The sequence below is a fragment of the Emys orbicularis genome, chromosome 1 (assembly GCF_028017835.1).
Source record: "Emys orbicularis isolate rEmyOrb1 chromosome 1, rEmyOrb1.hap1, whole genome shotgun sequence".
NCBI classification, from domain to species: domain Eukaryota; kingdom Metazoa; phylum Chordata; order Testudines; family Emydidae; genus Emys; species Emys orbicularis.
The window spans coordinates 12,885,545-12,912,658 of record NC_088683.1 but is presented as its reverse complement, the minus strand read 5'-3'; the positions used below and the strand labels follow the sequence as shown (position 1 = coordinate 12,912,658).

Genomic DNA, 27,114 nt, shown 5'->3' with positions numbered 1-27,114 from the left:
CAAAAGGATGATATGCTGACCAGAGAGAAATGTCCTAGCTGTGCCCTCCAAATGGCTATCCCTTTTTCTGTCGTAGTGTAATCGACAGATCATTGATTCACCGAGTGAAAGCCCCTTAACCTTTTAAAAACCTCCTCCTCATCAGCGTTGTGTCAAAAATACGTGAACAGGTTACATGGAGCTCGTTTTTCTTTTCTTGTGGGGCTTGCTCCGATCCGGAGAGGCAACTGGACATGGAAATGGTAAGAGATCATCACTGCTTTCTGGAAAGTAAAACCAGGTTTACTATTGCTTCGTCGCTCTGGCGTAGGTTACTGACACGCTGACTACTTTAAGGTAAGGCAAGAGGTTAGTAGATTAAAGGAACTTTGTATTCTAAGGAAGCAAGAGAAATGTGCCCACAAACCATCAACTGGAGACAATTGGGACCATTACCTGTTTTGTCTGAGTAACATATGACTCTTCTAACCCATCACTGGAACAGTGGGCAGATCAAAGGAATACTACGCACTCTTCTAGCACAAATAGATCTTTGGTTTTTTTTTTCCATTTTGCATGAAACTTTAGGAAATATAAAAATAGAAATTGAAATGTCAATAACCTCCTCAGATAACTTGCAAGTGACTTTGGTGTACTTGCTAGTAGCGGATATATAATCGAGGTTTGCTACAGATGTGATTAATACCAATTATGCTTTTTCACCCCTTTAATAAATGCTATCTATTCATTCTAGAAGTAATTAGATTAACCATTCACCACGCACTACTGGTTTATATTAGTATTACCTGTTGGGGTATTCACTTACCCTAAGAAATTGGCTGAATTTGAGGAACAGATTGGTAATATATAAGTAATTGGTATCTGTGTTTGAGTCTGAATTAGTATGTTTGAATGCAAAGATGTCTATAAATTGTAATGTCAGTACCTATGATATTTCTGTTCTAAACATCACAAGTATTTCCAACTTCAGCGGTAAGAGCCGGGTAAGAAATTCAGAAATAAATTCTTTCATGGGAAAGAAACTCAGACAAACTGAAGACTTCATTGCTAATTGCTCACATCCAGCACTGGGTACTGAAATTGTACCAGAGCAATTGTAATTTTGAGAGGAGATTGTATTGTATATAATGGAATAACTTGACCTGGCTGTTGCCCCAATCTACTCATAAACAAAACGTTTAATCTCCAGGCAATTTTATCTTCAGAGAATAATGCATTGATACATCTGCATCTTTTTATTAAATGGAGACATTGTAATTGCAACCTGAAATGCCAGCATCCCTTGCATGATTTTAAATGATGCATGTGGCAGTCTCACTGTGAAATGTTCAGCAGGAGATATGTAAATGGAATCAGTTCTGGGATGAGTCAAGTCCTGTGTATCACGTTCTCTGTATTACTGTGCCCTGGGAGAGTACACACAACGAGAGCACACACTGAGATCTGCATTTATCAGAAGCCTTTCTTAGAATCATGGAAAAACTGAGGGGTGTGTAACACTTGCATTTCATACTGAATTCTGTAATTGAATTCTGTGATGAATTTATAAATATAGAAGACTAACTTAAGATATTTCCATATAGTTATCTCTCCTGCATTACACCCCCTCTTTCCTTCGCTTCCTGTACTTACTATGAATGCCTGTCCCGATACTTTCATGATTTTTAACTTCATTTTGTTATTCTCTTTATAATAATGCCCTTTGAAACTGAACTAACTCTTTACCAAAATCTTTTCCCCTCCAGTTTAGTTATTGTAGGGTTGTCTCTGAGTACTGCGGGTGTTAGTGTGTTGTTTTCTTTCTTATGGGGAACATGTAAAGGACAGTAGGGAGTCTTGCAAACGCATAGAACTAAAAGAGGATAGGCCAAATTATGGGCCAAACTTGACAATGTCTCTTTGTAATCACTGCACCTACAGTGCCTGTGGCACCGCATTTATCCCTTGATTTTCCAGCTCTCCCAGTATTGCAGATCAATGTAATAAAATAAATTCTGTTGCACAGTTCATATAGCACAGGGTTTCTGGGCAAATACACTGTCAATAATGAACATTTCTGGACGGAGAATGAAAATAAAAATACTTAGTTCTCATATAGCACTTTTCATCAGTGGCTCTCGAAGAGCTTTCCAAAATGTGGGCAAACATCATTTCCCTCATTTTATAGATGAAGAGTCTGAGGCAGAGAGAGATCATTCACTTATTTAAGTTGCACAGTACAGCAGGGGTAGAGAGAACTCATGTCTCCTGTCTTCTGGTTCATTGGACATACTGTCTCTTACCTTCTTCTTATTTATTGTTTGTGTTGTGATAGCACTTAGATGCCCCAGACACGCACCAGGACCCCATTGTGCTAGGTGCTGTACAAACACAGGACAAAAAAGATAGTTCCTGCCCCAATCCAACTAATCATCCTAGATTAACAGAAAATCATAGAATCATACAACCATAGGGTTAGAAGGGACCACAAGGGTCATCTAGTTTGACCCCCTGCCAAATGCAGGATTTGTTAGGTCTAAGCCATCCAAGACAGATGGATATCCAGCCTCTTTTTGAAAACCTTCAGTGAAGGAGATTCCACGACTTCCCTAGGCAGTTTGTTCCATTGTCCTACTGTTCTTGCCATTAGGAAATTTCTCCTGAGATTTAATCTAAATCTGCTCTGCTGGAGTTTGAACCTGTTGCCTCTTGTCCCGCCCTCTGTGGCAAGAGAGAACAATTTTTTTCCATCTTTTTTATGGCAGCCTTTCAAGTACACCTCTACCCCGATATAACGCGACCCGATATAACACGAATTCGGATATAACGCGGTAAAACAGCGCTCTGGGGAGTCGGGTCTGCACGTTCCGGCGGATCAAAGCAAGTTCGATATAACGCGGTTTCACCTATAACGCGGTACGATTTTTTGGCTCCCAAGGGCAGCGTTATATTGGGGTAGAGGTGTATTTGAAGACTGCGATCATGTCCCTCCTTAATCTCCCCTTTTCCAAACTAAACATACCCAGGTCCTCCAGCCTTTGCTCATATGACTTGCATTCCATCCCTTTGATCATCTTTGTCACTCGCCTCTGGACCCTTTCCAGTTTCTCTACATCCTTTCTATACAGCGGTGACCAAAATTGGACCCAGTTCTGAGTCCAGCGCTGAGGCCTCGCCAGCGCTGAGTAAAGCGGTACTATCACCTCCTGTGACTTGCATGCTATGCCTCTGTTAATGGAATCCAAAATTGCGTTTCCTTTTTTTTGCCACAGCATCACATTGCTGACTCATGTTGAGCTTGTGATCCACCACAACTCCCAGATCCTTCCCAGCAGTGCTGCTGCCAAGTCAGTTATCCCCCATTCTATATTTGTATATTTGGTTTCTCTTCCCTAAATGTAGCACCTTATATTTGTCTTTGTTGAATTTCATTTTGTTGTCTATAGCCCAGTGCTCCAATTTGTCAAGATCCCTTTGAATTTTAATATACTGTATTGAAGTGTGGCTCATTCCCAGAAAGGACTAAAATAAAAAATTGAGAATTTAATTTAAAATGTAGAGTACCAGTGCTCAGAAATGTATACACAACGTATGTATCTGTATACAATGCCCATCACCATGGTATCTGGATGTTACATACAATGTTAAATCATCAAGCACACGCACAAAGTCCTCACTAGGCTGACCAGAGAGCAAGCTACTTTATAGCAACCCCTTGGAATCCCAGTTGCAGCAGCCCTTATCAAGTAAATGCCCAATATAAAAATACCCCTTGCTCTGTACTAAAAGACTGCCAACCCCATGATCTGATGGTCTAGGAAAGGTAGAAGTTGCTACAAACAGGGACTCTCTACATTATCTCCACTTTGAGATGAAGAAATTTCCTCTTTCCCCATTAGGGCCTGAGTGTACTCCAGTTTCTTATTATCCAGTGTAATCCTCTTCTTCCACTTCCCTTATCATGTCACCACCGGTAACTCCATCAGCTTGCCATCTCCCAAGCTCATGATCATGGTATCGTCTCTGACTCATCTCTTTCCTTCTAACCCCATATCCAGTCTCTCACTAAAGTTCCATTGTTAAAAACACATGCCCATGACTTTGGTCACACTCGCCTTGATAACTGTAACCTCCTCTCTAGCCCCCTTGTTTCTCCCCTCCAGTCAGTCCAAAACTCTGCTGCTAAAACCTGTTCCACTGCACTGACAGCCCCCTCCACCCCTCGAATTCCTTCACTGGCTTTCTGTCTCTTGCTGCCCTTTGCCTCCATCTCCCAGGCCTGGCTGTGAACTTTAGAACAATTTCCCATTCTTGTTTGCCAGATTTCCTCTCACCTGGTTCAAATCCTTCCTTACAACCCACTCCATCCCACCTTGTTCTCTTCACCAATGATCTCCTCATCTCTGCACTGCTGGCTTTTCTTTATCTTCTCATTTTTAAAGCTTCAGCCCTCTAGGTCAGGGAAGATGCTTTACTCTCAATTTTGTAAAATGGCAGGGTCATTACAAGGTATAAATACATACTAATGAATAATGCCTATTCAGCCCTTGCTCTCCCTGCTGAGACTGCCAGTGAAAAACCAAATGGCTCTGATTATTGTTGTGAGGTGGACATCACTCAGTTGGGCACTGTTCTTAGACTTCTTTCCCTACCATTTCAAACCAAACTAGTGTGATTCATCAGTTTTTTCAGTATTATACAAGGTTGGATCATGTATTCCCCAACCACCCATATATTCTGGCCGTATGTTTGTCACCCAGAGCAATTCCTCTCACAGGTGATGTTCTATTACATCCCCATTCTCTCCCCCTAAAAAAACCCAACCAAAACCCCAAATTGGGGAGGTTAGTGCCAAAGAATAGGGTTTGAATCGATATGCACACAAATGCTTTTAATAGCCAAATCTCCTTCTTAGCAGAGTGACCTTTACCTGTGGGCATGAACACAGATGAGGCCAATGTTACAAAGGCCACATCTGAGTAAAAATGTGGTCAAGTCTATTCAAAACTGAAAATGCCCATGCACCAAAATAATGTGCTGCTCACACGATCTATTCAATACCAAATGAGTATGCTGCTACTGCAATGTACTCAGCAGTTGCCCCGGAGAAAGACAAGCTCTTTGGTTTTACCACAATGAACAGAGGGGTATAAGAAACAAAAAAGGACAGAATAGAAAATAAATTCTCCCATCTTTTGCTTTGTGCCTTTTCCACACAGCTCTCTGTGCTTGGAACAATTTCCCTCTTGACTGCGTATTGAGTACTCTCCCTCTCTTCCTTAGCATCCCTTTTAAAAAATCTGCCCTGTGGTCAGCGGTCGCTGGCATGGCTGCTTAGCACAGGACAGGAGTTAGGGACACTATATGTAGTGATACTTAGCAGCACAAACTGAGCCGGATTTTCTGGAATCACATATAGCTCTGTAAAGTGCATGTAAAATACTACCAAGTCACATGCCTTCACTCATGTATGCTGGCGGTGGCATTTCACGCCCAAAGGGCACTCACTTTGTACAGTTTAAATGATGACACAAGGTATCAGGCAATGGTGAATCAGGCCTGTCATGTTTAGTTAGTCCATGAGCTAGAGAGCCTGAACTACAGGGCCTATCGAGGGCCAGAAAACTGAATAAAGAAGCACCTATATAGTCATTACAGTTGAGACCTGTCTCTTCTATACGGCAAGGTTTCTCTTGGCCTTTCAATCTGATCTCCTTTCTGGTGCTGTTCACCATGCCTATGCCTGATTTTCTCATTTGTATTTTATTTGTATTAGTTAGATTGTAAACTCCTCGAGGAAAGGATCTTGTCTTCTTATGAGATTTTGTTAAGTACTACATATGTTTACAACACACATGGTCCAAAACCCCAGACACAAATACTCCCAAACTTCAGGGAACTTTTGAACTGGACCCAAACGTCACAACTCAGATCCATTTCTAACTTACCTGTATACATAACAAATGATAATAAAACAAAACAACTTCAGGGGGGAAAAGTTACAAAGACAGAACCGACACCCATTTTTTTACTTTTAGATCAAAAATAGTTGGGAAAAGTTTTCAAAGCTGGAGCACAATAGTTACCATTTCAGTCCAGCAGATGGGTATCAGTTCTTCTCTTCACAGGTCAGTTTCAATTGTCGGATACCATCTAGAGATTATATAGTTTCAGAAACAGCATCAAACCCCTTGGTGAAATGAGCTCATGAAGTAGCCTTTTGTGGGAATCTCTGGATTTTGATACAGGGTTGCGTTTTTGCTATCTCTTGGGAAAGGTTTTCTTCACTTCTGAACTATCTGACTGTTTCTGTCTGCTGTGTTGCTTTCTCCAACAATTTCTGCGTAAATCTTCAGAGCTGCCAGCCTACTACTGTTCCCTTCCATGTCACGCATGTACTCAGGGAAAAAATGTCCTATTCTGTATGTTACAGGTTTATATTCCGCATCAAACCATGTCAAAGCTAGTGTCACAAACCCATGGAAGAAAAAAAAAAGGAAATTCTTAGTTCAGATTATCATGGCATCTGACTCACTATGTTGTGTCTACCTAGTACTATAAATACCCATGTCAAATTTCCCCTCTCACCTATTTTGGTAAAAAATAGTTGACTTTCTGTCTGGATTCCTGTATCAAACCAGTCCTCTAACTCGAATATTAGTATGAAATAGCCATGCAATTGGCAAACACTCTAACGCCATGGTCTTACCAGATTTCAACAACTAATAAGTTTTGGGATAACTCAACAGTATACCTGGATGGGAAACTTCTGGGAAAGAACCAAGTGCTAAAGGAAGTGATGTTGGTACTGAGATGTCACTCTTTCCTCTTAGACAGCATCATGGTGTTAGCAGACAATGAGCTCCTGGCGTTAACATCTCTTGAATAAGCTATAAAATGGTTGTTATGACCATTAAAAGTCCCATGGCACTTATGCAAGAGCGGAGGAGTTAGCTTCAATGTCCTAACCAAATTTAAATATAGCTAAATACATTCAGCATACCTAAATAGCCCTTCTAAATCCAACTTGAGTTAATCTTCACTTCCTGTCCCAATCTTTTTGTTAGTGTAACTTTACACTGCTCAACTATTGGCACGTTTCACCCAAGGAAATGAGAAAATAAATAGATTAGGTAGATAACTATGTAATAGGAGAAATGGATGTGTAATTTGTATAAATCAGTAAAATTAGTAAACCACTTTGGGATTCATTTGGATTAAAGGCCCTATGAAACTGAGAGATCATTATCATTAAGAGGTAATATCCTCTACTATTCCTTATATGTAAGCATTACCCATAAAATAGTGTAGGAGACAAGTACTTTTTCAAAGAGCTCCTTACTAATTTGAGAGTATGTCAGGTCCAGTGGACCAACTTGTTCAACCCAAAAAGTTGAAAGATCCTTCTAAAGTCCTAAAGCAAAAGTCCTTCCTCCAGCATTCATTGTGTATTGGTATGATCTGAAACATATGAACAATGCAGTCAAAAGCAAACAAAGAAACCCCAGACATAACATAACAGCTTTACAGGGCAGTAATGGTATGCCGGGAAACAGTGACTTTTTTCAAAGGGCTGTAACATAACTTTTGTATATTGTGAAATCATAATTTCCAGTATAAATGCACCAAAATGTACATAGACGCTTGATAATCTTCCAAGCAACATGCTATGTGACTCCATGTGATGCCTTAGACTTGATGCCTGAGTATTATCAGTGAGTCGATTAATTATTAACTAGATAAGCTTTAGTCAAATACAAGTCAATGGGCTCAATACAGGAGTAATGAGATTAAATTCTATGGCCTGTGGTATACAGAAAGTCAGATTCGATGATCTAATGGTTCTTTCTGCCCTTAAAATTTGTGAACCAGAAATGACCTGAACTGTCTCACAAACCTAGAATTAAAATACTCGAGGTTTGACAAAGTACAGATAACTTTTCTTCTTTTAACATTTTGGGTATCGTTCCATTCCCCTAGTTCTGACCAAAGAGTAAAAACCTTTCCTGAGGCATTTCTTCTCAAGAAAAATTCCAACCATTCTAAATGCTATCCTAATAGAACTGCTGATGGACTGAACAGAATGTTATATGCAGTGTAGCTGTAGTCGTGTCGGCCCCAAGATATTAGAGAGACAAGGTAGGTGAGGTAATATTTTTTATTGGCCAACTTCCGTTGGTAAGAAAAACACACTTTCAAGCCACATAGAGCTAAAAAGATCTCTGTATGGCTGAAAAGCTTCTCTCTGTCACCAACAGAAGTTGGTTCAATAAAAGATATTACCTCACCCCTCTTGCGCCTTGCGGTTAGAAAGACTGTAGAAGAACAATGAAAAATGCATTAATAACCATATTGTATTTACTATGTTTAGGAAATGTTGTCATGTTGTTAAATATGTATATTTTCACAACATACCAAATCAGAACTATTCACATTAAGTCCCAACCAGCTGAGAAATGTCAACATTAAAAACTAAGGCATATGTAGCATACATGGCATAGGAATAAAAGAGAAAACATAGAAACCCTGAGAATTTTACTTCCTTTACTCAAAATAGGCTTTGGAGGATTACCAAGGGGGACACACAATGGAATTCTTATCCTCACTTGTCTGATTAGAATTATAAATTGCAGTTAGTTTTAGTCTGTAATGCACCCACATGCCAAAACAATGGGCGCCCTGTAGGCCCAATATTAAAATAATAAAAAACGAGGAGTCCTTGTGGCACCTTAGACACTAACAAATTTATTTGGGCATAAGCTTTCGTGGGCTAGAACCCACTTCATCAGATGTATGAAGTAAAAAATACAGGAGCAGGTATAAATACATGAAAGGATGTGGGTTGCTTTACCAAGTGTTAGGTCAGTCTAACGAGATAAATCAATTAACAGCAGGATACCAAGGGAGGAGAAATAACTTTTGAAGTGGAAAGAGAGTGGCCCATTACAGAAAGTTGACAAGAAGGTGTGAGTTCCATTTGCAGATGAGCAATATTGAGAGTACAGTCATTATTATTATTATTTATTTGTACTACCCTAGCACCTAGGAGCCCCGGTTATGGACCGCATTGTGCTAGAGGCTGTGCAAACACAGAACAAAAAAGACAGTCCTTGCCCCAAGGTGTATAATCTAAGTATAAGAAAACAAGACAACAGGTGGATATAGACAGACAGACAGATGGCTACAAAGGAGAGTTTCAAAGGAGGGATTTGAAAGAAGACAATGAGGTGGCTTTGCAGATGTTTATGGAGAGCTGCTCCCAAATGTGATGGACAAAATGGGAAAAAGCATAAAGGTGCTTGTTTAAAATGTAACAAGTGGGTGACAAAGACTAGCATCATTGATAGAGCAGAAGCAGGAGTCAACACCACATATTGGTAGCATTTAACTTAAAAAAGGGGAACTACACAAAAATAAGGAAGCTAGTTAAATGGAAATTAAAAAGAATAGTCACAAGGGGGAAATGCGGGCAGACTGCATGGAGACTATTTAAAAACACCTTAACAGAGGCTCACACTAAATGTATATCCCAAATAAAAAAAAATGAGGACCAAAAATAAATGCCAATCTGGCTAAGCAGAAAAGTTAAAGAGGTGGTTAGAGGCAAAAAGGCATCCTGTGAAAATTGGAAGTCAAATTCTAGTGAGGAAACTAAGAAGAAGCATAAATCCTGGCAAGTCAAGTGTAAAAGTATAATAAGGCAGGCCAAGAAGAAGTCTGAAGAGCAACTAGCTACAGACACAAAAACTAACAGCTAGAATATTTTTAAGTACATCAGAAGCAGAAAACCTGTCAAACAGTCAGTGGAGCCACTGGATGATCAAGATGTTAAAGGAGCACTCTAGGAAGACCAGGACATTGCGAAGAAACTAAATGAATTCTTTGCATAGGTCTTCACAGCTGAGGATGTAAGGGAGTTCCCCACACCTGAGCCATTCTTTTTAGGTCACAAATTTGAGGAACTGTCCCAGACTAAGGTGTCAATAAAGGAGATTTTTGGAACAAATTGATAAATTAAAATGTAATAAATTACAGGGACCAGATGGGTTTCAGAGCGGTAGCCGTGTTAGTCTGTATCAGCAAAAACAACGAGGAGTCCTTGTGGCACCTTAGAGACTAACAAATTTATTTGGGCATAAGCTTTCGTGGGCTAAAACCCACTTCATCAGATGCATGGAGTGGAAAATACAGGAGCAGGTATATATAGACATAGGACATGAAATGATGGGAGTTGCCTTACCAGGTGGGGGGTCAGTGCTAATGAGACAATTCAATTAACTGTAGAATACCAAGGGAAGAAAAATCACTTTTGTAGTAGGAATGAGGGTGGCCCATTTCAAACAGTTGACAAGAAGGTGTGAGTAACAGTAGGGGGAAATTAGTATGGTAAAATTAGGTTTTGTAATGAAATGGGCCACCCTCATTACCACTACAAAAGTGATCAAAACCTAATAACACAAGAACTAGGGGTCACCTGATGAAATTAATAGGCAGTAGGTGTAAAACAAACCAAAGGAAGTACTTCTTCACACAACGCACAATCAGCCTGTGGAACTCTTTGCCATCGGATGTTGTGAAGGCCAAAGGTATAATTGGTTTTTTTAAAGAATTAGATAAATTCATGGAGGCTAGGTCGATCAGTGGACAACAGGGGATGGATCACTCAAAACTGCTCTGTTCTGTTTATTCTCTCTGAAGCATGTGGCACCGGCCACTGTCAGAAGACAAGACACTGGGCTAGATGGACCATTGGTCTGACCTAGTATGGCTTGTCTTATGTTCTTATAGAGATGATAGGTAGCATGGGGATAAATCATGAAAGGCCATGAGTTGTTATGCTGTATACTACTGCCATGAACATGGGCGGCGGGTGAACCGCTGGCTCGGGGAGGCTAGCCCCCCAGCCCCATCCCTTCCACCCACCCGCCAGAGCCCAGAGCCCCCCCACTGTGACATCTGGCCCCCGCCCCAGGCTAGCGCCCCCAGCCCCAGAGTGCACCAGGAGGGTGAGCAGCATGGCCCCAACCCTGGAGGGCCGGGATGCCGGGCAGTGCTGCCCCAACCCCCTCAGCTCCGGAGCGCTGGGAGGGCGGGAAGTGTGGTCCCAGCCCCCCCCAGCTCCCGAGTGCCAGGAGCCTCGGCAGCATGGCCCCAGCCTCTCCAACCCTGGAGCCCTGGGTGGCCGGGCAGCGCAGCCTCAGCACCAGGAGATTGGGCAGCATGGCCCCAGCCTCTCCAGCCCTGGAGCGCCGGGAGGGCAGGCAACACAGCGCCAGCGCCAGCTGGGGCCATGGCACAGGGGAAGAGCCGCCCGCAGAGCAGGAAGCAAGAGGGGGATTGGGGATGGAGTGTGGGCGGGGCCACACCTGGCTGTTTGGGGAGACTCAGCCTCCCCCAGCCTATGATACCCGCCACCCATGGCCATGAAAGTGAAGATAAGTAATTTATGTCTGATGCAATGGAGAAGGGCGACATGGTGGACAGAAGCAAAGAAAGGGGTGACACGGTCAAAGGGATGAAGTAGGAAAATGATCCATGCAGCAGCGTTCTGAATGGATATGAGTGGGGCAAGATTGCATGTCAAGGCTACAGAAAAGGATGCTGTGAGATGCTAAGAGTCTGGATGAGTTTTAGTTGTGTGGATGGAGAAGAAAGGTTGGATCTTAGAGATGTTGTACAGGAAGACTTGGAAAGATCTGGACACAGCCCGGCTGTGAGGATCCAGAGAGAGGACCAATGTGAAGATGACACCCACACTATGGGTCTGAGCGGCAGAGTGGGTGGAGGTGTTGTCCACAATCACTTACAAGTGTCATTTTTTGTGCAGTATTGTGCACAGCAGCTCAGCAGAACCCTAAGCATCTCACCTGCTTGCCAGATAAGCGAGCAGTTGCCCTTTACAATGAATAGATGAAATGTTGTGGGTTTTTGTTAAGAATTTAAAGAGATGTCGGTTGGAATGCTGTTTGGTGAGATTCAGATCTACCAGCTGCTTCAAAGAGGCGTTTGAAGTCTCGAGGGAACCGTGCTTTTAGCTTTAAGGGAAAGTGAGAGTACGTGTTCACGAAATGTCTCTCATCTGATAACTCTTTAATTTTAATCACCCTGACAGTCTGTGGTAAAGCATGTGGTTAACTATTTCGGGTACAGCAGCTCCTCTAGAAGCCACAATCTGCTGCTAGTTTAAACAAGGCAAATCCTTTAACAATGAAGAGATGTAGGTGGATTGAAGACGTTAAAACAGTTCAGATCATTTGTGCACAATGGATCTCTTTGCCTTCTTCCTGCTATTCCTCCTGTGTGCTCACTTGCCCTCAGCTTTCACTAAAGCAGGAGAGTGGGGGGGGGGGGGGGGCGGGGAGGAGGGGAAGTACAAAGCGAGACAGTAGGTGACAGTGAAAGTAAAGAAGAGGAACCTGGAGAATGACATCATAGCACTGGGTTTAGAAATCACTGATTTCCATGGCTGGAAGTAATGTCAGCAAGGCCATGATTATCTACACAGAGAGGACATCTTAGGAGTCAGGGGTAGAAGGCAAGAAGAATTAAAGACAGAGGACGGTCTGGAGTTTGAGATCCTAGCCCTTGTCCTCTGAGGGGGTTGCATTATTGTTTCTTGTCACAGGAAATGGGAGGAGGTGATGAGCAGGGAAGTCTCATCATAGCAATTTGTGATGTGTATTACAGATAAATAGCCACTGACCACATTTGTCTTATCTTTCGCTTCCTACATTGACTGAAGGCCCTTGGTCTACAGATCACCCCCTCTTCTTGGCAGGTTCTGTCTCTAATGGATTCATCAATTAATCAGTTGCCCTTCCTAACACAGCACCCCATACTAAGATAGCCCTCCAGGTCCAGAATCCCATCTTTGAGTTTCTCAAGATTCAGGGACCCGGAGCAAATGATTCCAGAACCTCATTTGGGAATGCATTCATCCAACACTGGGTCTACAGCAAAGCCTGATCGTGTCTCCCAACCAGCATTAATATGACCCACTCTTAATTAATCCTAGGTGACTGAGAATTATATTTGGATGTCATTTGCTGCTGTCATAACAGTCCTTGTTTTCTGAATGAATTATTTTTAGGTTTGCAACCTCCACTTTCTCACCATAAGCTGTTGTTGGTTGGTTGCTGTTTAGTGTGTGGGGACATAACTGTGAATCTCCTAGTTTTTTATTGTTTTGCTTAGTGGCTGTTGTAACTATTACTCGGTTCAATGACTTTGTGCTGGATTATCTTTGTTTTTTCAACATTACACCATACAATTAGGGATGCAAGTGCTGAGGCAGATATCAAGTTTAACTGTAAAATATATATATTTTTAATTTCATAAAGAAAATAAAATACTTAACCAGAATATTAGAAATTGTTCCTGATAAATAATTGCCTTTTAACTACCAGTATTTACAGGTGTCAAAATATGAACTTTGAAAAATAATGTCTGAATCTAAGGAAATGGAAAAATGGGCCAGAATATTTCTAATTAATTTTTATAGTGTTTTTGACCCTCATATTTGGGAGCCACCACAAAAGAAACTGGTCATGAATATTCCTCTATATTGAGGTAACGTTATTGGCATTGTGCCGCTGCTAGGCAGGATTAGGAGGTGTGATCTGAGCCCAGCCAGCAGGGGGCAGGCATGAACTCACACAGCTATTGTTCCTGATAGCCATTCCCAGCCACCATGTCTCCTGCATTGCTTCTCTCTCAGAGTAAAGGAAGGAGAGTCGAACCCACCCCACCTAACTGGGCTCTGAAATTCATTCAGCAGCATCACCCTTACTACTGGGGACCAGGGCTGGTGCAACCTGTTAGGCAACATAGGCGGTTGCCTAGGGCGCTAGCATTTGGGGGGCGGCATTTTCTTCGGCGGCGACCGCAGCGGCCGGATCTTCGGCCGCCCCGGTCGTCGTCGGCATTTAGGCGGAGGGAGCTGGGGTAGGGGGGCGCGGGGAGGGCCACCTGCAGCAAGTAAGGGGGGGGGGCGGCACGCAGGGGAACTCCCAGCCCCGGCTCACCTCTGCTCCGCCTCCTCCCCTGAGCACACCGCCCCGCTCTGCTTCTCTCCCTCCCAGGTTTGCAGCGCCAAACAGCTGATTGGCGCCGCAAGCCTGGGAGGCGGGAGAAGTGGAGCAGTGATGGCATGCTCGGGGAGGAGGCGGAGCAGAGGTGAGCTGGGGATGGGAGCTGCCGCACGGCTCCCCAGGCGGGGGGGGAGCTGCCGCAGGGGGGCGCATCAGGGCGGGGGGGGGAGCTGCCACAGGGCTCAGGGAGGGGGCGGAGCAGAGGTGAGCTGAGGCGGGGAGCTGCCGCACGGCTCCCCGGGTTGGGGGGGGGAGTTGCCGCAGGGGGGGTGCCTCAGGGCGGAGGGGAGGTGGGGAGCTGCCATGGGGGGGTGCCTCAGGGCGGAGGGGAGCTGCTGCAGGGCTTGGGGAGGGGGCGGAGCAGAGGTGAGCTGGGGTGGGGAGCAGCCACACGGCTCCCCGAGCAGGGGGGGAGCTGCCGTGGGGGGGGCGCCTCAGGGTGGAGGGGGGGTGGGGAGTTGCCATGGGGGGGGGCGCCTCAGGGCGGGGGGGGAGCTGCCGCAGGGCTTGGGGAGGGGGCGGAGCAGAGGTGAGCTGGGGTGGGGAGCTGCCGCACGGCTCCCCGGGCTGGGGGGGGGTTGGGAGCTGCCGCGGGGGGGGGTGCCTCAGGGTGGAGGGGAGGGGAGCTGCCGCAAGGGGGGCGCCTCAGGGCGGAGGGGGGGTGGGGAGCTGCCGCAGGGCTCAGGGAGGGGGTGGAGCAGAGGTGAGCTGGGGTGGGGAGCTGCCGCACGGCTCCCCGGGCTGGGGGGGGGGTTGGGAGCTGCCGCGGGGGGGGGGGTGCCTCAGGGTGGAGGGGAGGGGAGCTGCCGCAAGGGGGGCGCCTCAGGGCTGGGGGGGGGTGGGGAGCTGCCGCAGGGCTCGGGGAGGGGGGAGGGCGCAACGTGGAAGTTTCGCCTAGGGCGAAAAACATCCTTGCACTGGTCCTGCTGGGGAGTGGGAGTAAATGGTGCTGAGACTCAGTGATTGCAAGGCAGATTCCTTCTCTGATGGATTAAAGATGAGGGGTGAAATCCTGACTCCACTGAAGTCAATGACAAAACTCCCAGGATCAGGATTCTCCCAATATCCTTTCCTCCTCTTGTAGAAACCTGTGCTGCTAATAATCCTACTGATGAAGTGAATGGCAGCAGCCATCGGAGCATGGGAGGTAAAACGTTGTATGGAGATCTTTTTAAAAGTAAAAATAATATAAGGCCAAAATGTTCAAAAGCTTGGCTAGGCAGAAAGAGCCATTTATGTACCTATTTGGGGGCACAGGTGTGATTTGAGTGATATGACAGTTCTCCACACCTACCCCACGCCTCCCTCCTGCTCCACTTACCGTTGAAATGCTATTTGAATAGTCAACTCTTCTCGCTGTGCATCGTGGATTACAATCTATGTCGTCACAAGGAACTATTGTTTCATCCCCCCAAACACTAGAGCACCCTTGAAGAAGAAATTAAAAATCCAGACTAGAGAAAGTTCTGTCTTTTCAGTCACAAAGGCTTTTGGTTAATATTGGGGTTTGAGGTTTGGACGTTATATAGTTTAAAGATGTTTTGCATTAATTTAGTGGTGGTTTGACAGCCACAGACTCTGAAGGAAAAAAAAATCAGGAAGCAAATCATCCCACACTGACTCAAGGGTGTGTTGGAAGGGACTACCCCTCTGCCCCGGGAGCCCCTTCTTAGAATTCTGCCCCTGAATCGAAGGGAAAATTAGGATGATTTTCCTGCCTCACGTAGACCTTACCCTCTGTCTGGATCTTGGTAAACAATCTGTCAGAGACGATTGGTGACTTTATGGTGTATAAGTACCTTCACAGGGAGAACATACTGGGTACGAAAGGGCTGTTGAATCGAGTGGAGAAAGGCACAGGAAAAGACAAGGCCGGCTCCAGGCACCAGCGGAGGAAGCACGTGCCTGGGGCGGCACATGCTAAGGGACGGCATTCCGTCCATTCTTGGGGCAGCAGAGTCCAGGCAGCTTTTTTTGTTTTGCGCTTCGGCAGTTGGGGCGGCAGTCCGAGCGGTTTTTTCTTTTTTTGCTTGGGGCAGCAAAAATGGTAGAGCCGGCCCTGGGAAAAGACTGGAAGGTAAAGCCAGACCAATTCAAAAGAGAAATAAGCCCCCGGTTTTTAACAGTGATGGTCATTAGCCCCCAAGGAGCAGAACTCTGCAGCACACAAGAGGTCCATACTCCCTCCAGGGCAGCCCAAATTCTCCCGCACCCTCTACCCAGCCAAACAGTCCCGATTCCACTGCCACGGGCCCCTCTGCGTTTATGGAAGAGGGGCCACGATTGGCTTCGCAGAGCCCAGTAAGCAAAGACCCACTCAGGTACTTGAGAAGTCTTCTCAAAAGCAGAGTTTTCAATATGTCTTCCTTATAACACTCGGCAAAAACACCCCAGAGCTTCATTATCAGCTATTAGCAGGTATCCGTGGACTATTTTCGTGGCTCTTTTGGAGCTTCGGTACTACACTAAGATAGATTAGACAAGTGGTTCTCAACTTTTGGGGGCTCAGGGCCCATTTGTAAACCTTGATGGCCTGTCGTGACCCAGATCATGCCCAAGATACCCCTCAGACCTGATGTGCCCCCCGGCAGGGGTTCATCAGGGAGATATCTGGGGTACCCCCACCAGCAACTGGGGAGAGGGGCAGTGAGCTGAGAGATGCCCCCAAAACACACAGCTCCTCCCACGGTTGATGGGGAGCAGAGGGTAAGGGGCGGGGGGAGGGATTTGTGGGCCTGGAGGTGAAGTGGGCATAGTGGGGAGACTGGGGGACATAGTGAGGAAGCAGTTGGGGATTCTGGAGGGCTGGGGAAGGAATTGGGAGGGCAGAGGGTTGTGGGGTGCATTGTGGGGATGATGTGGGGTTAGAGGGAGGACTGGTGAACCAATAGCTCCCCCCAAAACACATAACTCCCATGCATGGCCAATGTGGGGCAGAGAGTAAAGGAGTGGGGAAGTTTTGGGGTCCTGGGGCAAAGTGGGGGGTCTGGAGGAAAGAGTAGGGGGCTGAGCGTGCAAGGGGATTATCTGGGGGCCAGGATAGCTAGTATGACAAAGGGGTATTTGCCTGGTTGTAGGGCAGAAGGTACAGTCTGGTACGTACTGGAGAACATGACACCAACTGCTCCTGTCCCCCCGCGGTTGGCTGGACTTGGCTCTCTGCTCTGGGGTTGCACCACTCAGGTTTGCCCCAGCCCCCTAACGGGGAGTTAGCTGAGCCAAATTTGTGTGAGTGGCATTGCAACCTGGCACATGGGATCACAATGTAATTTACTCAGTTTGGCATCATGATGGGTGGGGGACTGAGCCAAACTGGAGCAGCGGTGCAACCCCATACCCCGGGTCCCAATGCCCTGAGCGGGGAGCTGAGGCCAGAGAGCCCTGCAATCCTTTGGCACATTTGACAGTTTTGGGTTGCGACCCACAGTTGGTAGAACCTGATCGAGTGAAGCTATCTAGTGGGTTAGGGCCCCATCCCGAGAGGCAGCTGCACCAGTCACTCAGTGGAAAGTGGAGAGACCATTAAAGGGAGCCCCCGCTGATCTGGAACAGATATTCTGGGTGTCATTTTCCATCCAGCCTGGGTTTTATCATTTCCTGTTCCCTGAAGATGTAGTTCTCTAAAGGAGAACCCCGTGTTACTGGCACCTTGGACTGGATTTTCCCAGGGCCACTTTCTATCTGGACTGGGGTTTCATCTCCCTTAGTCACAGGGGGGAAGCCCTTTAAAGCTGCTCCCCCACCCTCATTTTTAATCATTTTCCTTCTTTTTTTTTAATTCCATTACCTTATATGGAGCTCGTGATTTACATCAGGGTGACTGAGAACAGGATCAGGCCCCACGTCATTACTTTACTTTTGCAGTGATTCTTTCAGCTTCCAAACCAACTATGAGATGGCAGAACCTAGGAACAATGCATGGGAAGGCGGGGGGTATTCAAACATGCAATCCCCCATTTGCAGTAATGGAACTAATCGAGTGCCCTAACCCTATGGCCATCATTCCTCCCTGGTTGTCTAAGATCAAAGTTATTCAAAGCCCTCCAGCCATGTACTGTTACCCTAATGGACCTTCTTTCTCTTTGCAGGGAAGTGCTCCACCCCACACTACATTGAGTTTGCTGAGATTACCATTGACAGGATCATGGTGGGCAGCAAGGTGCGATACAAGTGTGAAGCTGGCTATAGAAGGATACCTGGGGAGAGTAACTTTATTGTCTGTACTAATGATACTGGGCTTATTCACTGGACCACAAAAGCTTCTGTATGTGAACGTAAGTGATTACCATCCTTCATAGAAACATAGAATATCAGGGTTGGAAGGGACCTCAGGAGGTCATATAGTCCAACCCCTTGCTCAAAGCAGGACCAATCCCCAACTAATTCCCCAACTAAATCCTGCTAGGTCTAAGCACATCTTCTATATGCACAGGCAATTTTCAATTGATTTAGCTATTATAGTGGCAACACAATACTGTGGTAATGAATTGTGTTTTGTATTCTTACTTCTCCCTGGCAAACCCGCCACCCAGATATTGACATCCACTGACAATACAAAACCTTATATACATAGAAGTGTGTACAATGAAATTAAAACAAAGGGTTCGGTGTATTATTACTATTTAATAAAGATTTCCTGCAGAGCTGGAAACACCACAGTGTTGAACTAGTGCATAAGAAAAGGAAAGTAAAACAGACTCTAACCAGAAAGTGAAACTGACCAATTTAGAATCAGGGGGTAGCCATGTTAGTCTGTATCCACAAAAACAACGAGGAGTCCGGTGGCACCTTAAAGACTAACCGTTTTATTTGGGCATAAGCTTTCATGGGTAAAAAAATCACTTCTTCGGATGCATGGAGTGAAAATTACAGATACAGGCATAAATATACTGGCACATGAAGAGAAGGGAGTTACCTTACAAGTGAAGAACCAGTGTTGACAAGGCCAATTCAGTCAGGGTGGATGTGGTCCACTCCCAATAATTGATGAGGAGGTGTCAATACCAAGAGAGGGAAAACTGCTTTTGTAGTGAACCAGCCACTCCCAGTCCCTCAGACAGTGACAAACACCTACCAGAGCTTTATCAAGCATTCTTAAAACTACAATACCCACCTGGGGAAGTGAGGAAACAGATTTACAAAGTGAGATGGGTACCCAGAAGTCACCTACTACAGGATAGGCCCAACAAGGAAAATAACAGAACACCACTGGCCATCACGTATAGCCCCCAGCTAAAACCTCTCCAGCGCATCAACAATCTACAACCTATCCTGGAAAACAATCCCACATTGTCACAGACCTTGGGAGGCAGGCCAGTCCTCACTTACAGACAGCCCCCCAACCTGAAGAAAATACTCACCGGCAACTACACACCACACCACAGAAACACCAGGAACCAATCCCTGTAACAAACCCTGTTGCCTTCTCTGTCCCCATATCTACTCTAGTGACACCATCATAGGACCCAACCACACCAGCCGCACCATCAGGGGCTCATTCATCTGAACATCTACTAATGTGATATATGCCATCATGTGCCAGCAATGCCTCTCTGCCATGTACATTGGGCAAACTGGATAGTCTCTATGTAAAAGAATAAATGGACACAAATCAGACATCAGGAATGGTAACATACAAAAGCCATTAGGAGAACACTTCAGTCTCCCTGGACATTCAATAACAGATTTAAAAGTAGCCATCCTTCAAGAAAAAAACCTCAAAAACAGACTTCAAAGAGAAACTGTAGAGCTACAATTCATTTGCAAACTTAACACCATTAATTTGGGCTTGAATAGGGACTGGGAGTGGCTGGCTCACTACAAAAGCAATTTTCCCTCTCTTGGTACTGACACCTCATCAATTATTGGGAGTGGACCACATCCACCCTGACTGAATTGGCCTTGTCAACACTGGTTCTGCACTTGTAAGGTAACTTCCTTCATGTGCCAGTATATTTATGCCTGTGTCTGTAATTTTCACTCCATGTATCTGAAGAAGTGGTTTTTTAACCATGAAAGCTTATGCCCAAATAAATCTGTTATTCTTTAAGGTGCTACCGGACTCCTCATTGTTTTTGACCAATTTAGAGTCACACTGCAAGTTGAGTGAATAGAAAGAGTGGAAACACACAACTTACAAAGTGAAAGACATATGGTACCCATCAGAGGACAAAGCTTCTGTCAGGAACAAAACAGAGATGGGCCTAGACCAAAATCGTAGCTCTGAACTTTGGAAAAAATTGGATCTGAATATGAATCCAAACTGCTCTTTATTTATCTGGGTGTTTATACGATGTTAACCATCCTAATTCCAGAGCGGCTCTGTGGCTCAGGCCCAGTTCTAGAATCAACATGCAGCATATCAGGGAAAATTTCCTAATGGTGGATATCTATTCATTTATTATTTGCTGATGGCTGACAGCAAACTCAGTCCTGTAAGGATCACAGAGAAAGATGTGGTTCCTGCCCCAAGAAGCTAGTACACCTAAAACCATACAAATCAAACGCAAACCTCACTGGCCGCCCCACACAGTTTGACCAGTGGGAGGAGGATTTGCTATTTCCTTATACGCTTCTCACACTGCTGCCGCTCTGGTTTAGTCTCTTCTGACCGCAGTAGAGCCTTCATGCCTCCTGACCTACTTAGCAGCGGTTTGGACGTTCATTTTGCTGGTTCCATGGGACCCCTGTCAGTGAGGCAACAAGGAGGTTTCCTTGTCATGTCTCGCTCCAACACCCTGCCCCCATCACCGACTCATTCTTCTTCAACAAAGAGCAAACTCCCTCTTACCTGATGCAGTGATTAAACCTTTTTTGAACTATTTCAATCTGATCTGGTGGACATGTATCTGTCTCTGTGTCCCCTGGGGCACACCCATGGTTCCAGTCTTCTTTGCTAGGAGCCCTATGCTTCAGAAACGTGTTTGATGCTCAGTTATGGTCTGTGGTTGTTGTTATGTACACTCATAGACATCAGTAAGAATGGACAGTGGAGCCAATCACAGTAGAACTAAGCCACATGCTGCTCTACTGTGAGTATGGGGGCACCTCCATTGACTTAAACTGAGATGCACCAGGGCTGAATATGTCCTGTTTTGTTGTACTTTAGATGGGAAATGGATTTAGGGATGTCATCTCTGGTAAGGTAAATCACAGGCTTGTATAGCAAAGCCACCTGGGTGCCACATACTGTTTCTTTATAGCTAATCCTGTTATGCACCATTAACCAATACAGGAACACACCAAGTAAGGAAACAATTATCTTTACCTTCAAACTAAGAATGGGGAATATTTAGGTTAAATATAAGGAAAGTTTCCTGGCATTGAAATATGGTGTACTGGGCTGTGGAACAGTCTCCCTATGGAGGTAGTGGAAACCCTGCCACTTGTGACTTTTTAAACTAGACCCCACCAGAACATAGGAATTGCCAGATTGGATCAGACCAATGGTCTATCTAGTCCAGTAAACTGTCTGAGCGGGGCCAGACCCAGATGCTTCAGAGGAAGGTCTAAGAAGGCAAATATGGAATACTCTGAATTACGTGGAGGCAGATTATGTGCTGTAAGGAACAACTTTGTACTGGCAGGGGTTGGCCTAGGCAATCAAATGGGGCTTTTCCAGTTATGAGTCTATAGAATATCAGCTTCTCTTACAGAAAAAGACACTAAGCTTAATCTTCTCCATAGGGGACTCCGGGGCTACTTCACAACAGTCAGAAAGAAAACCTGAGAATCCAGTCACCATAGTGCCATCTGACACTGCAGGTACCACTCATTAATGACTGTAACATATTTCTCCTATTGACTTCCATAGAAGCAGAAAAAGTCCAAAGTTGAGTATTTTCAAAATCCCACCCGTTAATGTTTTGTATTAGATTTTGTCATCTTTGATTCAGACACAGCGGTTACAAAACCCACTTGCTAGGAGCAGTTGTTACTGTGTGATCAAATGTTTCATATTGCCCCAAAGAATTGGGAGAGACTGGTTTTCTCCACACAGGCCCATTTTGTGCCATTGCAAATCTCACTGATGCGATAATAGCCACAGTGGGATAAAAATGGAACCTAGCTAACTGTCTGCCTCCTTTGGATTTCATAGGTTATTGTGGGATACCCAGCCCTGTGGAACATGCCACACCTAGGGTGACACATTATGCCATGGGTCAGGAACTGCGTTACAAGTGTCTGAGCGGTTATAATGCTCGACCCACAACCTCTGATATCAGCACATGTAAGGAAGAGCGTGGGAAAACCTTCTGGACAAGGCTAAGTCTGCTGTGCACTAATGACAGCAGGAGTGGAGAAGAGATGACCCAACCGATTCCAATAACAGGTTCGACGGGGTGCTCTGGCATTGACTAGTCCCTGATGAATGAGGTGTTCGCTCCAGCTCCGATTCATTTCCCTTTGTGCAGGTACCAGCCATCTCCAGCTGGCTGTGACTCAGTGCCTCAGGTGTAGGGAACAATGTGGAATCTTCAGAGCTTCTGAACGGGATGTGGAAACCACCCCTGGGGAAGGGAAGAGGAAATGCCATGCTGCAGTATAGTGCTGGGTTTCTTTCCCCCTACAGTCACGTCACTAGGCACGTGGCTACCAGCAAAAGAAAAGATCAGTTTGGGAGTAGATTGTGCCTGACCCTTGTGCAGACCCAGTTTCTCCAGACACGCTACTGCCAGACAAGGAAAAAAGTCTCCGTATCATAGATGAGGTCTCCAAAGCCCCCCAATCCAGCAGCATTAATTGCTACTTCTCAGAGCATATCCACCATCCCCACAACACACTGGCACTAGGTCACACACATGAAAGCTTCAGAAAATGATGTCTCATCGGAGCCCCTCTTGTAGCACTGGGGTTTAGGGACTTCATTGGGCTGTAGGCAGATCTATATACGGTCTTTATACAGTCCCCCTTGCCACAGTATCCGAGCACCTCACAATCTGTCATGTATTTATCCCCACAACACCTTGTGAGGCAGGGCAGTACTATGACCCCTATTTTACAAATGGGGAACTGAGGCACACAGAGGTTAAGGCCCAGATCTAGAAATTTAAGAAATTAATGGAGTATCCTATCTCCTAGAGCTGGAAGAGACCTTGCAAGGTCATCAAGTTCAGCCCCCTGCCTTCACTAGCAGGACCAAGTACTGATTTTGCCCCAGATCCCTAAGTGGACCCTTAAGTATTAAACTCACAACCCTGGGTTTAGCAGGCCAATGCTCAAACCACTGAGCTACCCCTCCCCCCAATCTATAATTGATTTCTGTGGAAGTTAGGAGCCTAAGTATTGTTATGACTCTAGACCTAAGTCATTTGCCTAAAGTCACACAAGAAGCCTGTAGCAGAACAGGGAATTGAATCTTGGTTTCCTAATGTCTAAGCCAGAGGCCTAATGCCTGGACCATCCTTCCTCTCCAAACTGACATGGAATAATACTGTGCCTCTTGGTGAGCTCGATCCCAGTTCACTGGATGCTGCAGTTTACATCACATTCATATATAACAGGCAGTAGACTGGGCACACTCGCAGGCTGGAAGTGTTGATTGGTTGTTTAAAGAGCAGACAGGGCAATTATAACATCTCTGTGTGATGAAAGTGAGCTCTCAGATGCAAGTGCCCACCTCAGTATGGCTCTGATTCCATGAATGACCATCCCTCCTCATTGGAAGCAATACATCAATAATTAACAACAGGAATTTCTCTCTTTTTAGATACATCAGATCTGTTCCATGTCCCATCAGTGATGTTTCCTGTCACAGGTACACCAGGCTCAGCTCATTCATGGGTGGTATTTCTCCCTCCTTTAGGATAGTCACTTTCCCCCTTTAAATTTGTGACTCCCCTTAAGAGACCCGGCACAATCAGAACTAAGGAATATTTTGCACCACACGATAAATACCTACTACTCTGTGACGGATGTAAACCCCAAAGAAGGACATACATTGTTCAGGGTGGTAAATGGGAGTATAAGCATTTAAGCCACTTAGGGTGGAAACTTCAGCACCTAAGGGAGTTTGGCGCCCGAGTCCCATTGAAAATCAATTTGCTGAGAACTGACAGTGAACTTGGCCCTGTAAGGATCACAGAGAAAGGTGCCAAGTATCGGGGGGTAGCCGCATTAGTCTGTATCCACAAAAACAACCAGGAGTCCGGTAGCACCTTAAAGACCAATAGATTTATTTGGGCATAAGCTTTCGTGGGTAAAAAAGTGAAGTGAAGCGAGGTTTTTTTACCCACGAAAGCTTATGCCCAAATAAATCTGTTAGCCTTTAAGGTGCCACCAGACTCCTTGTTGTTTTAGAGAAAGGTGCAGCTCCAATCCACAAAGCCAGTACCCCTAAAACTATACAAATCAAACCAAAGCAGCACCAGCCGAGCAACTAGATTGTAAGCTGTTTGGGACAGGGACTGACTCTTACTATGTGTATGTATAGGAACTAACACAATGGGTTCTGGTCTCGGTTGGGGCCTCTAGGTGCTACTATAATACCCATAATAATAAGCGGGAGTGATGGAATGAAATTAAATGAACAGAATAAATAGCATCACAAATATTTCCCATGATAGAGGCATTTGTATCCCAAGGCTATTTTGCAATGGCCTCACCATAACTGCAGTGGTGAATGCTCTTAATATGGATCTCTCTGGCCCTTCTGTAGGAGTTCTGCAGGAGGGCTGAGTAAACAGCACGGCCGTGGTGCTGAGATACAGCTAGCTATCTCTTTCTCTATAGTGCATGGAGGCGAGTTCCAATCCCTTTCCTTTGCATCTGAAGAGGTGGGTTTTTACCCACAAAAGCTTATGCCCAAACAAATCTGTTAGTCTTTAAGGTGCCACCAGACTCCTCATTGTTTTTGTGGATACAGACTAACACAGCTACCTCCTGATACTATCCCTTTCCTGACACCTATTTCTCTAAATTAACTTTGGGGAAACTGCTGTTTTCTTTAGAACCATGCTAATCACTCTGTAGTGTTTCAGACAATATCATCAGCTAATAGATTTGATTTTTTGTGTCTTCTCAAAAGTTGCTGTCTCTGCTGTCTTCCCAATCATTTTCATCATTTTGGGGTGGATCATCGTACCGAAACTATGGTAAGTAGCATGGCATGGCAGGAATGAGTTAATTGAATCTAAACAATCCATAGCATACATGGAGTTATTAGCCACATCACTCCATACACAGCATAGGCAGGATTCATTGATGTATTCTTTTTATGATATAAATGATTAACTATATTAAATAAAGGCACTATGAAAAAATCAGGATTAACGTTTTTAAGCTTGAAATGGGCACAAATCTGCTTACTCTGTGAAGCTTGGCAATGAGTTTGTGAGACAGAGGTGTTAATAAGGGAATAAGTTGTCTAATAATGAGTGGACAACATTGCTAAGAGGTAAATGAGGTTTGATTGGTGCACATACACTGGATTTAAGGTGGATTTCACAACATTGATATAACAGGCATCACAGAAACTTGGTGGAATGATGACAATCAATAGGACACTATAATACCAGGGTACAAAATATATAGGAGTGACAGAATAGGTCATGCTGGTGTGGGAGAGGTACTATCATAGGAACTACGGGTGCTGGGGGTGCGGGAGCACCCCCTGGCTTGAAGTGGTTTCCATCATATACAGGGTTTACAGTTTGGTTCAATGGCTCTCAGCACCCGCACTATACACTTTGTTCCAGCATTCCTGGGCACTATATGTGAAAGAAAGTATAGAGTCAAATATAGTAAAAATCTTAAATGAATCAAACTGTACCATAGAATCTCTATGGATAGAAATTCCATGCTTGAATAATAAGAATATAGCAATAGGAGTATATTACCGACTTGCTGACCAGGATGGTGATGGTGACTGTGAAATGTCCAGGGAGATTAGAGAAACTATAAAAATATAAACTCAATAATACTGGAGGATTTCAACTATCGGGGGGGGGAGGGAAAAGGGGGTTCGGGCACGGGATGGGGGTTGCAAAGAAAACCTAAAAAATGTGAATCAAGGTGCGGAGAAAAATGTGAGGAGGCGCTGCATTGTACATCAAGAATGTATTGTATACACTTGTTCTGAGGTCCAGAAGGAGATGAGAGGCAATAAGTACATAAGAATGGTCATACTGGGTCAGGCGAAAGATCCATCTAGCCCAGTGTCCTGTCTTCTGACATTGGCCAATGCCAGGTGCCCCAGTTCAAAGACCAGTTGAAAGCCTCAGGGTGAAGATACAAGGGCAAAAAATAGGGGCAATATCATGGTAGGGGTCTACCACAGACCACCAAATCAGGATGTATATAGAGAACATGAAAAACTGGGAGTTGCCCTACCAACTCTAAGAGGCTAATTAATTAAGATGAGCAATTATCAGCAGGAGAAAAAAAACTTTTGTAGTGATAATCAAGATGACCCATTTCGAGGCCTGGATGAAAGTTAGCTAAAAAGGCTCAGTCCAGATAAGACGGAGATGATGCTTATAAGATGATGGAATCAGTTATTGTCAGTCGTGTTTCTTATCATCTGTATTTGGCAAGCAGGCTGTGCTCTTCCCTTTCCGAGGGAGGAGCTCAGCAGTTCTCGGTGCCTTTTTCATCATTATTGCCTTGTGCCTAACATAGGGCTGGCCCCATCAAACCATTCAGAAACATCAGCCGGGCCTGTTTACTAAGCAGGCTCTTACACGGAAGGCACTTTGCTCCAGGGCTGTGTCGCCACTTCTGATCAATTTCCAGTTTAAACTTAAAATATTTGTTTCCATTTTTAAAACCGTAATTGCTTATTTGAAATGAATGGTGCACCTGAGCTCCAAGGTTTTGTTTGCTAAAGATGACTGCAATACCCACTCCCTTCTATCCTCTACCAAAGAACTTTCAGGGACATGCTGCATTCTAACCAAAGGCTGTGATTTTACTGTCTTGCTACAGGAGATGGAGGAGTTTGACAGAAGACGTAAAGATTGAAAAGACAAAGTCCATTCTAATAACAGCAGCAAGAGTGGAAATGGAGAATGAGGAGGAAGCTCACAGACTAAAATCCAACATGTGA

General features: G+C 44.9%; 1 protein-coding gene across 1 annotated transcript; it reads left to right on the top strand.

Moving 5' to 3' along the window:
- Positions 1-175: 175 nt before the first annotated feature.
- Positions 176-27,114, top strand: IL2RA (interleukin 2 receptor subunit alpha). The gene is made up of 7 exons (XM_065397470.1): positions 176-242; positions 18,158-18,343; positions 21,756-21,833; positions 22,168-22,401; positions 23,779-23,826; positions 25,096-25,162; positions 26,994-27,114. Exons 1-7 carry the CDS (start codon positions 176-178, stop codon positions 27,112-27,114), a joined length of 801 nt encoding a protein of 266 aa, XP_065253542.1.